Here is a 15,998-nt window from a genome sequence, read left to right as displayed (position 1 = left end):
GATCGTTAAACTAGCATTTTACGATCGTGCTTTTTTTTAAACTTCCACCAACATCACCTGTTCCTCGATATCTTCATTCAGTCAGTGAAATAAAATATCTTTTCTTTTCTATTTCTCAAAAAATGACCATCTTACTGATACACATATCGTGCACTGCTATATGCATAGTTGCGAGCAGTATACGTTTTTGTAGCTGTATTTACGAAATCATCGGTGCTCGAAACTAAATCGCGCGTCTAGTTGTCCGTGATAATCGATCCGTAGCAAACGATCGACGCATCTTAATGTAGAAGATCGATTTGCATGCATTAACAAAATTAGTCTCGAGAAAACGTCAAATTTCTAAAGAATTACGTAATCGACAGTGACAGCGCCGCGACGAAGCGTCGTGGACCAGATGGTGGCTTCAATGTGGGGCGGAGTTCTAATTTCGGTGAACCAAGAGCCGCTGTATCTGCATAGCGTCACTTTTAAGCGGCATTTTCAATCGTCGCTGCATATATCGAAATTTCAAACGATCTATGGCTATTTTATGTACTCTAAAGGGTAGAAAGTGTTTTCGGTTTTACCAATATCGTGACATACGTTCTAAGAGACGATAAAAAATCGCGATATCTTCGATTCGATCGATTATCTTCATTGGAGAGACACAGAAAGTTCTTATCGTCAACGACATTATAATTAGATCAACGGAGTAAACAAATTTTTGTTTGTGAGTAAATTTGCATTTTCCAAGTTTTTAGTACGTTCACTGTGAATTTTCGATATCTACGATGCTATAGTACATGCACAGTGGCTACAAAACTTATTGGCGTACCACTCATTTTACTATAGCGTTTACATAGTAATCAATTAGGCGCAAGTGTATCGTGTTTCGTACTATTTAATCGTACTCTCATATGATTAAAAGAATTCGATACTATGAAATTAAAATTTATAGAATCTGAAGAAAAAACGCTTCATTGAGGTGCGTGTCAATGTCTCCTGTAATCACACAAACTGTAATTACACTAATTGTAATTGTGCGTAAATATTCGTAATATCCGATGAAAAATTTCTTGAGAAATCATAAACCAACTAGCCGGTAGAAATTCACGATTCATTTAATCCCAACAATGAATCAAAACGATTAATTAGATGGATTTATCGGAAGCTGTATGTTTCACGGTTCGCGAAACGAACGCGCAAGAATCGATAATTCACGTCTTACGTAAAAATTACCGAATGAAACGTTTCGTAGGTCCGAAAATAACGGACGGAAATCTTCAGCTGCGATTGATCGAAGTGGTTCCGTCGTCGATCGGATTTTGAAGTTCGTGGACCGCGGCCAACGGGTTCTCCTGGCAATATCAGTTAACGAAAGCTCGTGCACGCGTGCACGAACCGAGAAACATTGGAGAACGGTGCCACCCTGAACGATAAGAATTTGAAAGAAATAGGTCAACCTGCGAAAAATCAGGGAAAGAGAATAAGGAGCTGGTTTGAAACGATATTCGTTTATGTTGGCTCGGTGCCAATCAGCTGCATTTTCCAGAGGCAAAATTCTGGCCACTTTTGCGCGAGCTCTAGAAACGAACTTCACGTTTGCGATTTGCGAACGAATATTAGAAACGGACGGTTCGCGCGAAACAATTTCTTGGCCCTGACCGTCCTCATGCGGGTGAAAATAGGACGTTCGTCTCTACGAGCGCAAACTGTTACGCATACGTCAACACTAGACGCAAGTGACCTATATTTATCGCACTAACACGTGGGTGAAACTCGACGAAGTGCACATTTATTTCGTAGATCGAATAAAATTGCAATGATTATAAAAATCGAACAAGAAAAACGCAAAAAGAAAAAAACAATGAACTGGTAAGTTTTTGACCAACCTCATCGTTGTATTCATCTCGTCGCTTCAACAAGTGTCATTTAATTTTCTATGAGACAAATAAGTGAAAATAATGACATTGTATGAGATTTACACGTCGGATAAAAAGGTATTTACATTGTCTCATCCACTAATACACAGGCGAATGAACTGCAAGTACGTACCTCACCGATCAAGCAGAACTTCAACGATGAGAAACATAACAGAGAAAGGAAGAAGTAAGACGATGAACTAACAATTTGTTAACCAATCGCTTCGTTATGCTCGTTTGGTAATTTCAACTGAATACCATTTATTTCTCATCGAAAAATTTAAGTTACAAGAACGACGTTGACGCGAGATGCAGTTTATATGACAGAAGAAGAATCGTTTTATGTTATTTCGAGGTAATTGTTTCATCGATAAAGAATTGGTAGACTTTATAATGAACGGAACGAGAAAGAGATGCAAAGAGATTTGGATGAAAATGGTACTTGCTTCTAGGAACAATAGGTCGAACGAGAGTAGAGCGCGTTTATCGTATTTCGAAACTATCGGACTTACATGCAGCAATATCAAGGTGTAGGTATCTGGTCGACGTGCAGCCATGGACTGACACACCGCCTCCGTTAAAAACGGAGGTGCCCGTCGACGTTACAGTGCCCTCCTCGCCTCTTATATTACTTTGGTACCAGCCGACTCGATCTTTCTCACAACACCGTCGCATGAACTCGACTTATCTTGCTCTTGCGGTGGACGACCGAGGTGCGCGCGTTTTATTGCACCGAACCCAATTGCACTAGATATAATGGGGAGGAAAAATCCAAGGACACGGTTGGACGGTCGAGAAAGCTTGGAAATTCGAGCGGGAAATCTTGCCAGAAACGTTTGAAATGTCGATAAAAATTCGTTATACGATTCCTGACTTCCATTCACGATTTACGAACACACATTTTCAAGTTACTTTTGAACCAATTTCATCGAAAACGCTCACTTAACGATTTACGACGTTAACCCATTTTCATAATCAAAAAGGGGGACGTTTTAAATGGTTAATTATAGTGACTCATAAAGAGGTTTGTTACTTTTCATATTTACGAAATAAAGAGAAATTTTACAATAATATCTACGCAGTGTAATTTTTACTTATTTCTAAAATATTATTATAAAAATAATTGTTATAAAATATAGTAAAATATTTGACTAAACGTGTATACGTTTACGATTGATTTAGAGATTCTCTTTTTAGAAAGCTTCGCGATTGTTCCTGGCCAACAATTTCACCAAAAATTCTAGGAAGGATCGATCGCACGATGTTTGGTATTTATTTACCAATTTGTTACGTGTTAGTGTTAATCATCGGCGTTAACTAATGGCGAGAATTTTTTTCGAAACATGCATGATCGCGGTCGTACTTGCCGTTGATGACAGAGAGGTTCCTTCAAGCGTGTTCTCAAGAGACGACCCAGCCTCACCATTCGTCCAACCTCGAGGAGAAGCTTTTCTCGATTATTCAGGATGTCTCTTATCTCGGCCTTGGCTCGGGCTTCTGCGGCTAGGTCTTCTGGTCTCAAGGATCGACGAAGCGATGCCACGGTCTTGATCAAGTCGTGTAGCTTCGAACAGTGCTTGAAGAGATACGTTGGAAATTATAGAAGATAGTTTGGAGAATAGGAGCGATAACAGTGCATTTTCTATTTTCCAAAAGCAAGAAAAAGAGAGAACGATGCGTAGGATTTAGATCTATCCGAAGAATTTTGTTATAATTTCCAAACAGTTTCTGTAATTACATAAAGTAACGTGTTTTGAAGTTTCGGAGATTTCTCTATTAAAGTCTTTTCTTTTTTGTAATTGGAGATTTTGTCAGTTGTACCATTTTTCTTTTCAGCTTTTCGATTGTCAGTTGAAAATTGTGACGAACAAGCTGTAGTTAGGGTATACGGTAAAGTTTGAAATTTAAGATTTCACATTGGAAATTTGATTATTTGTGCATGGTAATGTGCTTGAAATTTTTAAATGACGGTCACCGATCGTACATCTTCGACGCTTCTATGGAAAACAGCGCACACTCTCAGTCTGGTTAGTTGTTCTTGGCCAACGGATCGAAGCTGCTTCCAGGCCTGACGCAGCCTTGAGAACAGAGCCGCGTTACTTTCCAGTGGTAGCCTGCAGGATAATCTTAGTACTTGAGCACCGTTCGCTAATTGACAACCATAGTCATAAGTCCCCTAGAAATTGAAATGTCAAGGTACAGTAAAGAATAAAATTACGTCATTCCATTTTTCTTCTGCTACTTTACTCTAAAATCTGTATACGTATTTTACTCCACGCTTCTCCTAACATTTTATTCTAAATTATATTCCACAATTTTCTTAGTGATTTAAACGTCAAGATAATGAATACTATTGGGTTGGCAACTAAGTGATTGCGGATTTTGTCATTAGGTGGTAATGTATAATAAATTCATTAATATTCATAATGAATTTATGATAAAATTCATAATGAATTTATTATATTTCATTCATATATATTTATTTATTTTCATTTCATTATCATTCATTTCATTCATATGTATTTATTTATTTTCATTTCATTACTATTCATTTCATTCATATATATTTATTTATTTTCATTCCATTATTATTCATTTCATTCATACATATTTAATTCATATACATTTATTTATTTTCATTCCATTATTATTCATTTCATTCATATATATTTAATTCATATATATTTATTTATTTTCATTCCATTATTATTCATTTCATTCATACAGATTTAATTCATATATATTTATTTTCATTCATTTTCATTATTTTAATTTATTACCATATATGTTTAATATGTATAATGAATTTATAATAAAATTCATAATGAATTTATTGTACATTATCACCTAATTACAAAATCCGCAATCACCCAGTTGCCAACCCAATACATATAATATTATTTTATTCTGCATTTCTACTCTGTGCATTTGTAAACGTCCAACCTCTTGTCTACAAGATCATTGTTACAATTTCTATGCGATGAAGGCGATTTGTCGAATTATTTCATTTTATTTTCTACATACCTTAGCAGTTTCCTGAAACGATTGGTGTTCTTCCTTTTGCGACTGTATTTCGATAGCGTTGCAACCGATTTCCATATGATTTTTTAACAGAACGTCGTATAAATCGTTCAACCATATTACAGCCTAAAAACTTTCACATATAAATAACGCATAGAAATACTCGACTTAGAAATACTTCATTGAAATGAAATTTTATTTAGTAAAATGTTATTCAAATAAAATTGTACAATCACCTGTTTAGCGTCGCTTTCGTAAGTATATATCAAAGCGATCTGTTTTAGAGACAGTTTTTGGAACTCGACGCTGTCATTGAAAATGTTTTTCCTAGCGTTCGTTGCATCCAAAATATCTCTGACATTCACTATGTCTTCACCATAGTCAACGTGCACGTCTCGACCTAGCGCATCCTTCACGGGCATGGACAAAATATCTGACAATTTTTCACCTTCTTTTACCAACTCGCACTCTAAAGTTTCTACAATAAACGTAGGATCTTTTTCAGCGTAAATTGCAAGACTTAACGAAGAAGCAATAAAGACACTCGAACGAAGAAAAGAAATTCTCAAAACAAAATTAATTTTGTTATTAATTCGAAATTTATGCTACGTATAACAACAAGAATTTTCTTCATTTCGATAGATTTTCGATGAAAAAATTTTCTAAAGTAACAAGATCGCTAGCTAGTACTTTTTTTAATTCTTGGCAACGCGTAATGATTTGAAGCTTTTGTTTGGTATATCCGCAATTCTTTTCAAAAACCCTTTCGAAAATCATCCCCTTCTCAATCATGTTCTTAATACACACTGTTACAGGTATTTCATGATAATGAACCAATTTTCATATGATATGTAGCTTAAATTTCTAAGTAAATTTTCTGAATCACCGTTTAATTGCTGTCTCAGCTAACTACCCAATACTTTGGCATAGACATTTGTTGAATAAAAATTATTTACCTAAAACTGCTTGACTCTGTTCCAATTTTAGAAGATTCACTGCAGCTTGAGAAAAGTCGTGAGTTCTATTACCCATTACTAATTTGTCGAACACCTCGCTCGTTTTGTCAAAATACTGGAAAATAGTAGCAACGTAATGCTAACTGAAAGAGAAATGTTCATTTGAAACTTTCTTCTTCCTTGCTAACGATAAATACCTCGGAAACTAGTCTGAAAAATCTTTGAGAAGTGATTAACACGTTTCGTCGTCTCTCGAGTCTGTTTGCGAAGCTTCTACACACGAAGTCCATGAAATCTCTTTGAGATTTCAAGTCTCCCGATAAACGCGTGCTTGGTAAACTATCGATTTTGTGAAGCAATTCCGCGTAACGTCCGTAAGTTTCCTGAAATTCAAACAAATGCAAACTATCTTCTATACGAAATTTCCTTCGACATCATTTTACTCTCTTTGTTATTTTAAAGTGTTAAAAAGTTTCAATCTTTATACGAGTAATTAACAAACAAATGCGTAAGTATCAAACTAATAATTAAATAATTCATCGAAAGAAATATTTATTACGAAGAAATATTTATTCGATAATAAAATATTCTATCATTGGTGATTGTAGACATTTTACACGAAAATTATTGCCTTTTACGTTAATATTGATATCTTACCCTGCATTCTAATTCCAGTTCTTCATGTCGTCTACGAAGTTCCTCCGAGGAAGAGACGTCGAATCCGACTTGACAACAAGAGTTCAACATAGCATCCGCTGGTCCCAGGATCCAATCTGTAACACGCGACACGCCCTTCTCGAGGTCACCGATTACCCTGGCTGTGTCCAAATTTCTTTCCATTTCTGACCAGGAGTTTTCGATGTCCAGCTAAAAAAATATAAAACATCACATTTGCAAGCAACAGGAAATTTTACTTATCTTCCTTTTGTTTCGAAGAAGATACGATACCTGTTTCAATTCGATGGAATCGATAAGCTCGTAAATTTTTATCGAGGTGTCCAAAGTGTCCTTCGTGGATTCTCTGCTCATCGAACTGACTAAATTTCTGCCTAAAATTATAAAAATACAGATAATCAACGTTCTGTTCTTATAACATTACGCAATATTCATTTAACACTAATTTCAACTTATTATCGCCTAATCCGTTTAATATTGACATATTATGTGATTTGTTGGATTTCAAAAATTGTTCCAGGTTTGCTCCGAAGAAGAACTGAAATATTCACGAAATATGCGAACAGAGTGCAACGTAACGTGTAAAAACACAACTAAAATTTAGAAAACAACAAACGTGTCATCCAATCATCGTGAAAGTTTTAATCGTTTTTAACATAACAGAAAGACTCGATAAATCCTTCTTTCATATTGTGTCTGTTCGTTCTATCAAAATAATTAAATTTTCTAGATTCGATTAAATTACAGACACTACGATTTCAAAGTCGCCTTGACTAAAAACGATTGCAGTCGGTTAACAAGTAGCATAATACGGTATAAATAACAGTGTATCAATTTTTTTGAATTCCAAAGCTCTACGGGCAATCCCCGTAGGCTTAAAAAATGCGCATCTCTAAGAAGATTCCAATATTATAGCGGGATCTCGCATTAGAAGAGGGAAAGAAGAAATAGAAATAAAAGTTACACGAGCGTTGCATTGTCAGCGTTTTTACACCCTCGCGCGTTCCCGCGAGCACGCGACTCTGCCGGCTTACTTCTAAAAAAACGTTCCTGCTCGACATCCGGTTAAGCCGGTTTTTCAATTTTTCCGACCAATCCGGCCATATCCGAGTGTCGATCCTCGTGTACAACCGGTTGCTTGATTGTACTACGGATCAGGAAATAGACATTCGAGCGATCGATAACGATGACACGAGAAAACGAGCCGACTGTGACAGATACGCATTGAAAAACTCGAGATTTCTCTGTATATGGCGGGACGATGATTTTATTAAAACTTTCGATTATTGGCTCGTTCATTTTTTAATGGTAAATTTTTCAATTCTAATCTCTTCATTTTCTATTCGATTTTATTTCTTTTTCTTCTTTATCGTTATACAGTTTTTGATATTAAAGAAGAACGTGAAAGAATCACGTTAACACGAACGATTTTATGTTTCGATTTTACGTTATAGTCTTCTTTCGGGATATTCAAAGTTTATTTGCTGAAATGAGAATTTGAGAAAAAATTAAAGAAATATTATATGTTTCTTTCGTTTTGTAAGGAAATAATAGACAATGCATAATGTTTTTTCTTTTATATCAGTTTATTGAATTACGCACGAATATAATAATAGAAATAGAACGAAATGGATCACACCTAATTCAATAAAAAAATATAAAACAGAAATTGTTCTTCATCTATTATCGTCTTATGAAACGAAAGAAACTTTTCGGACAACCTAATACTAAGATCAACGATCACGAAATTAGAACACGAAATTAGAAAAATTCGCTGAAAAAATGAAATTGCGTTAATTTTTGAAATATATCTTTGCACGAATGAAATGTATCAAAGTAATCGATGTTTCATTCACCTGACTGAAGAACATGTTGCGCGTGAGATGTTAAATCGTTGCTCATCCTCGAGTAGGATTCCAAATCATCATCCGATTCTGACATCCGAAATCCATCCAAAGTGATCATCAGTCTTTGGTGTAGGTCAGTCATTTTTGTAACAAGATCGGCTGCATCTTTAGTGTAGTCTTCCACTTTCTGCCACATTGAAATCAGTACAATTTATTGCCATAGAAATTCCGTATTCTTTTCAACAATTTATTAATCATCTGTTCATCGTTTTCATCCATGTACTTTAGAACCAAAGAAGCATTCACAGCTCATTTCTCTACTTAAAAAAAAAAAAAAAAAAGTGAAAACTGGCACGTACACAGTTTTCACATAAAGCGGAAAACACGACGCTGTCGAATTATGCGAAAGCTATCATTTTACCGAACTCCCTAAAATTTCCGTTCATTCTTTTTAAGTAACTTAATTCAACGCAGGACGAAACAAGAACATTCGACTCATTTCGTTTCTACAAGGAAGAGAAAATTTGCAAATCCATAATTTTATTGTAAGACGATCAATACTATGGCATTCGATTATACGAAACCTATCATTTTGAAAAATTCCTTTTCTTCTTTTTTACGCAACTTAATTTAACACGCAACCCTAAATTAGAATGTAACTTACCATTTAATAAAATTCTAACGTAATTAATAGCGTAAATCAATATGAATATTCTCAATACGCTACGATATCTATTACGTTGTCCGAAAAGTATCTTTCTCTCGCAAACGTGTTTTTTACAACAGTGCACCTTCATACAAACGTGAAACCAAGTGTGTGAAATGTCGCGTGTGTGAAAATCTCAACAGAAGAAAATGTATCGTACGTAATTCGACAAAATAATATAAAACAAAGAACCTTGTGCGTCTATTATCTCCTCATAAAACGAAAGAAACTTTTCGGACAACCTAATATATCCATATTCGATATCTTGCGATACTACGCTAATATTATCTTGTTTATATCTTACGGTAGCGCTAGCCAGACATTCGTATAAAATATATAAAGAAGTAAATGTACCATGAAATGGCTCTCACAAAGGTATGTCGCGTACAAAGTTACGTTTCATCGTTTCGATTTAATACGGTTAATGCGCTTTACTTGAGCGCAAATTATAGACGAGAGATGATTACCACGCGTTTCTGGATCCAGTCCGCGTGGTCGTACGGCTTGTTGCCACCCAGTTCGTACGCCAGCTGGGCATAGTCAATGTGAAGTTGGAGCCTCGTCAGGGTGAGATACATCGGCTGAAACAACAACGAGCTGAAAATTAATTTGCGACACGCGCCTTCCTACACCCGCAATTAACTCGTTGTTACTGGGGCTCTTCGCGCACGACGATTCTGACAAACACGCGTGGATATTTCACGCGATGACCGAGCAGGACGACCGTACATCGAACGACCGGACCTCACATTTAAGGCCAGTGATTTAAATAACAAGTAACATTTCGAGCGAAACTAGTTTGTCTGGTCTGGGCTAGTTGGAGAAAAATTGTAAATTATAAAAACTTCGAGTAAAATTAGAAACATATTTCATTTTGCTGCACTATTATTATTATTATTATTATTATTAATAATATTATTAATATTATTATTATATTATACAGGGTGGTTGGTAACTGGTGGTACAAACGGAAAGGGGGTGATTTTACGCGAAAAAAGAAGTCGAAAATATAGAATAAAATTTTTTTTTTTTAATTTTTCCATCGAGACAACGATCTACAGTGAGATCCGTTATAACGTACCGCACGCGTACCGAGCGAAAATTCAAAGTCGATTTTCTCGAAAACAAAGCCTCGAACGAAAAATTTTTATTCTATATTTCCGACTTCTTTTTTCGCGTAGAATCGCCCCCTTTCCGCTTTTATCACCAGTTTCCAACCACCCTGTATTGTATGCGTGTTTTAGGAAACGTCAGAAATTACGAAGCTATATGATAACTGTTGAAAATGACAACGCGAGTTCGCGCTCCCATCCATACGCAGATGCGTTAGTTACAATAAATAGTAAGTAGAAGATAGTTCTAGATATAATCGATAGGTTTAAGATATTCTTTTGTTTTTACTCCAAGTCCATGTAAGAAAGAGCAATAAGGGTTATTCAGCTCAGAAAGGCGTGATAGATTTATCCGAAGAATAAACTAATGGCTATTGTGATCTCTAAATACAGAAATAACAACAATAACGTTTAAGTATGGTTAAATTCGTGTAGAAGTTCGAAAACGATCAATTTGGCCGGCGCTGGTAGATTTAGTGTTAATAAAATTTGTCATTCGATTAGAAAATTGTAAATAACGGTAGTCAGTTTACCAGGATTTCAATCTTTACGATTCTGATGGCTATGTCACGGTAGAATATCGTGGAGCAGAAAGTATAATCTTTAAGGATCTACGTAACATAACAAACCGATGTTTCAGCGTTGTCCGGAACGTTATATGAATGGGATACCATTAGGTTGTCCGAAAAGTATCTTTCTTTTACAGACGCGTCTTTTACAACGATGCATCTTTGTACAAACGTGAAACCTAATCTTCGAATTTGTCGAACGTTGTGATCTTTATTTTGATAGAACAAAAATGGATCATACGTAATTCGATAAAATAATATAAAACGAAAAATCTTGTGCATCCACTATTTCCTTATAAAACGAAAGAAACTTTCCGGACGACCTAGTAGATTCATCGAATCGAGCGTTTAATCACGATATTATTATTAGTAAGCACTTTAATCGACGGTTTCAAATTATGGTCCATTCTATGCTTCTATTTCTGACGATTAATTTACTATCGATGAGCACACCTCGATCAACGTTACGTGTTACGAAATGATAAAACTATTTGTATCATTATGAAGAAGTAGCGTACACAAAATACTACGTAATGTTAAAATCTTGAATGCAAGTTACCAACCTCTCCTTCTTTGTGGGACTTCGTACAGCTGTCCACTCTCTTATCCCAGAAACCGTCTGGGCGCACTACTATCACAGAAGCTGCAGAAGCTCCCAGAAGTATAGTAGATAGCCTAATGCAAGACCTTGCCACGCGCCATGCACCTCTTTGCGCGTCCACTATCAACACCAATCCATTTTTCTTCGTCTCCTCGCTAATCACGAAACATACGTCTCATAATATATTTTGATCCTTTGGTTACTTTGTCTACGTATACATATCTCTAACAGTTGAAACAGTTGAAATAAATTAGAACCTCATTTATTCAGATGAAATTTCAGCTGTTGACCGAATCTACTTATTTGAAAGACGTGGAATATGCAAAATTGTGAGTAATGAAAGAAATCGGCTTTGTCATTTATAGATTATATGGTAAAGATATTCATGTAGGTTCTATGGACAATGATTTTTATTAATATTCGAACACCATTGCGTTCGAGAGATTTTTATTGAGCAGCTTGGAAAGTTCGTTCAGATTTTTAAGGAATCTGGTCGACGTAAAAAATCTACCGAAAAGTTTCACGTCGAAAAATTTGAGAGGTTTTGGAAGGATGGAACATTCGAATAGCGCGAAAGACGAAGAAACATTGTGGAAGAAAATGGCACCTATATAATTCGATAAATGTATATCGAATAGAAATGTAAATCGGAACGAACTTTCCAAGCGACCAAATATTTTCTATTCTCGTCTGTAACGGTTTATAACTGCTATCGATATTACGCTACCTTTTTTGATATTAGAAACTTACTGTTGTTGGTAAAAACATACATTTTATTTGTTACAATGTGCACAGTGTTTTGTACAATAAACGACAAACTACGCGGAGATGAAAAACCTATACATTTCAAATAAATAAAAATTATGTTTTTACTAACTGCAATGAATGTTTCAATATATCGAAAAGCAGTTCGATAAGACTGCTATAAATAAATATATGAAATAAGAATCTCTGCATGGTGTCTGAATATTAACAAGTGTCCTTGTAAATCCAGTTTCCTTGTTTGTCCTTCGACAGGTTCGGATAAATGAAGTTCTATCGTGTTTTCAATAAACGTTCACTCTGAATATGCACGATATTTGAACACTAACGATTACCTAAAAATTGACAAGAAATAGGCGATCAGCGTTTCCAACCTGGGCTTCGTGGTCGGTTGAAGTTCTGAGGGAACATTAACCACTATCAAAGGTCTTCCTTCGCGATCACGACCTCCTGGAATGTACGCGAGCTTCGATTCGAGGGCTTCTAAGATATCCACTGCTTGCAGACTCTTCGTGGGCATGGCTGAATATCAAATCCTACTTCATTGTTCAATTACAATTAAATTAACCTAAATTAACAAAACGATACTTCTGTTTGATACCACTGTTCGAACGTTATACTCATTCACAAATATTGAGACACATCCTGACTTTATGCAGAGCATGATAATCGCTCGAAATCACAAGATAATATGAACGACTAGTCAACGACTAACAAACCAGAATTTTGCATTTATAAAGAATAAGAACCTAAAAATTTGTAGAAGCTGCTCGCAACAGTTGAAAAAGAGCATGATAAGTAAGATGGTGGATTTTTATATAAATTCATATTTTGATGAAAATAATTCGACAAATCCTATGGTGAAGTTTGTTCCGCCTGTTAAATAGCTAGTTTGATACCACTGTTCGAACGTTATATAAGCCCATTCACAAATATTGGACACATCCTGACTTTATACAAAGCATGATAATCGCTCGAAATAACAAGATAATATCAACGACTAGTCAACGACTAACAAACCAGAATTTTGCGTTTATGAAAAGTAACAACCTAGAACTTTGTTGAAGCTGTTCGCAACAGTTACAAGAGGAGCGTGATGAGTAGATGGATTTTTATGCAAATTCATATTTTGATGAAAATAATTCGACAAATCCTATGGTGAAGTTTGTTCCGCCTGTTAAATAGCTAGTTTGATACCACTGTTCGAACGTTATACAAGCCCATTCACAAATATTGGACACATCCTGACTTTATACAAAGCATGATAATCGCTTGAAATAACGGACAAGATAATATCAACGACTAATAAACTAGAATTTTGCATTTATGAAAAGTAACAACCTAAAAATTTGTAAAAGCTGTTCGCAACAGTTAAAGAAGAGCGTGATAAGTAAGATGGTGGATTTTTATGCAAATTCATATTTTGATGAAAATAATTCGACCAATGAGTCCTACAGTGAAGTTTGTTCCGCCTGTTAAATAACTATAACAGGTACTATATTTCGAACACTTTTCAATTTATCATAAACGCACGAAAATCCGCAGTCTATCGATGAGTTACGAATTATCTGTCGCACCTGACAGTCCACTAAACCTCGTTGAAAACATGTTAAACGAATTAAACAAGAAACCCAGACAAGTTTATCTGAAATCTGAATGAAGATCTAAAATCAAATAACAAGAAACACGGTAGTCCTAATACATATTTATGAGCCGAGATGTGCATGAAGAGAGAGTTTCCAGACATAGAAACGATCGACTGCGTCTCATAATCTATGGAAAGTGGAGCGTCGTATAGCACGTAACCGGTGTAACGCAAGACGGATCAAGCGGGTGAACGATCGATGTCACGAACAGCCGTGCCGAACGATCGACGGAATCGTGTTACTCGCGATCAGGCTCGTTGACTGTGTAAAAAAGAAAAAAAAAAAAGAAGACAATCTCGTGGTTTGCATACCACGGCACATTCACCGAGACGTAAGCGCGGTTTTATCTCGCGTGGAGTTTTGTTTTCTCGCGGGATTAATAGAGCGTTCCGAGCGAATCGTCTCGTGCAATTTGCATACAGAAAGAAACATAGACTACAGTGAAAGTTGTACGTTCCAGACGTTTTATGTCGCGCCTTCCCTCCAAAACCTTGACCAACAAATTAAAATGTACATTCGAGTTGACCGATCAAATGTTCACGAGGAGAATCTTCGATTAAAAGTTTGCAAGTAAAAACTTGTTTCGACTAAGTTTATTAAATCAGTAAGTTTAGTAAATTATGCGTCATAAAGTTTCTGTGAATAGAAGCGTAACTGTTTGCACGAGTAAATGCATTAAACAACAGCTTATCGACGCGAAACAATGAAGGTCTATCTCGGAGCGATTTCAAAACCGGTCACGAGCCACCTTACGAAACCAAGATCACAATCTTCAGTATCTGCTCTTTGATAAATACGAATTCGAGTCTTTCGCTTGCCTATTTAACATACGCGAAATATTCTGCAAGCTCTTTTACAAAATTAATTTTCTCCCTCAAAGAAGTATTTCGTATAAAAATTCCCAAGATTTCAGTTCCTTCGTTCCTACCTGCTGCTTGTACGTTTTTAATATACGAAAACTTGTATAACTATGTTTTAAATTTTCAACCAAAATCCGCAACAGAATTCTCTAATTAAATTCAATTTTTTCTTCGACGAAATAAATCATATGGAAAGTCAGAACATGTTAAATTCCCGATCTCGACTTAATAACTTTTGTACGTTTACTCCATGCAATATCTTCTACGAGCCATATTTTAACTCTAATTAAAATCTCTATTGGAGTTCTGTCACAAAACTCGCTTCCTCCCCCAACCGAATACCCTAAACGAGAAATCCACGAATTTCAACTTTTCTCCACTTCTTGTACGACTATCATGCAACGAATATTCTACCAATACGTTTCAACTGCAATTCAAATTCCTGTTGAAGTTGTTTCACAAAACTCGCTTGCTTCCGCGACCAAATACCCCGGTAAAAGAATCCAAGAATTTCAAATTCTCCGTTTCCACTTACCTCTTGCATCGATCACGCACGAAGCATTCTACAACCACGTTAAAACTTCAATTAAAACTCGTAGGAAATTTCTTTCAAAAGACTCACTTCCTTGCCAAAAAGTCCAAAGTTCTTAAATTCTTCTTCGCGCACAAGTATTCTCACCATCGCAAAAAAGCAACAACTACCCTTGTTTCAAACTATCGCGCAACATGCTCAAACCCAGCTTCTCAGCTCGTCGCTTCCCATCACAAAATCCTGTCATTTCCAAACGAACTGAAAAATGTCTCGCTCTTTAGAATCGCCTTTGACTCGCAGAATCGACGCATAGTCGTGACTATAGCGCGTTAACGGTAAGCACTTGCCAGCAAAGGCGTTAGCAGCTGTTGCACGAGTCCTCGTGTTCCAGCTGCAGGTGCACGTGGTTGGAAACGGTCGTCCCCCGGGCGGAATCGGAGGCGGAAATGCGTAGAGCGTAACGCGGTCGATTCGCGGCGAAAAGAAAAACTGTCGCGCGCTTTCGCGTGCACACACGTGTAGTCACGTGTCCACGTAAAAAGCCGCACTCGCGATAGATAAGAGAGACGCAGAGAGCGGAGCTGCAGCTGCGACGGAGGCTGCAGGGAAACCGAAAGCCATCTCGCTGCTCCATTCAGGTACAACGGTACTCTGGCACCGATTAACCGTCTTCCCCTTCTCCTTTCTCTTCCTCGTGCTCTTCCGTCTCCTTTTCCCGCCTTCGCGACCTCTTTCTCCCAGAAGTCGCGTCCTCTTTTGTATTCCCGCGTGAACGTGCCGCGAAAATGCCGGCCCTAACTGAAAAAA

The 15,998-nt window shown here is 36.5% G+C and overlaps 1 protein-coding gene across 1 annotated transcript in view; it reads right to left on the bottom strand.

Annotated features, from left to right (window-relative positions):
* sls (sallimus) overlaps nucleotides 1-12,675 on the bottom strand; it is a 246,553-nt gene extending 233,878 nt beyond the window's left edge. The window contains exons 1-12 of the mRNA XM_076619154.1: nucleotides 12,489-12,675; nucleotides 11,354-11,546; nucleotides 9,577-9,690; nucleotides 8,413-8,590; nucleotides 6,830-6,930; nucleotides 6,539-6,748; nucleotides 6,079-6,264; nucleotides 5,882-5,996; nucleotides 5,162-5,403; nucleotides 4,929-5,051; nucleotides 3,880-4,080; nucleotides 3,272-3,480 (exon numbers count right to left, since the gene is read on the bottom strand). Coding sequence (XP_076475269.1) covers nucleotides 3,272-3,480; nucleotides 3,880-4,080; nucleotides 4,929-5,051; nucleotides 5,162-5,403; nucleotides 5,882-5,996; nucleotides 6,079-6,264; nucleotides 6,539-6,748; nucleotides 6,830-6,930; nucleotides 8,413-8,590; nucleotides 9,577-9,690; nucleotides 11,354-11,546; nucleotides 12,489-12,673 — 2,057 coding nt within the window. The 5' untranslated portion in view covers nucleotides 12,674-12,675. The remainder of the gene's footprint in view (nucleotides 1-3,271; nucleotides 3,481-3,879; nucleotides 4,081-4,928; nucleotides 5,052-5,161; nucleotides 5,404-5,881; nucleotides 5,997-6,078; nucleotides 6,265-6,538; nucleotides 6,749-6,829; nucleotides 6,931-8,412; nucleotides 8,591-9,576; nucleotides 9,691-11,353; nucleotides 11,547-12,488) is intronic.
* Nucleotides 12,676-15,998: the final 3,323 nt, after the last annotated feature.

This window comes from Bombus vancouverensis, chromosome 1 (genome assembly GCF_051014615.1).
Source record: "Bombus vancouverensis nearcticus chromosome 1, iyBomVanc1_principal, whole genome shotgun sequence".
NCBI lineage: Eukaryota > Metazoa > Arthropoda > Insecta > Hymenoptera > Apidae > Bombus > Bombus vancouverensis.
The sequence above is the reverse complement of the archived record's forward strand: the minus strand, read 5'-3'. Positions and strand labels throughout refer to the sequence as shown.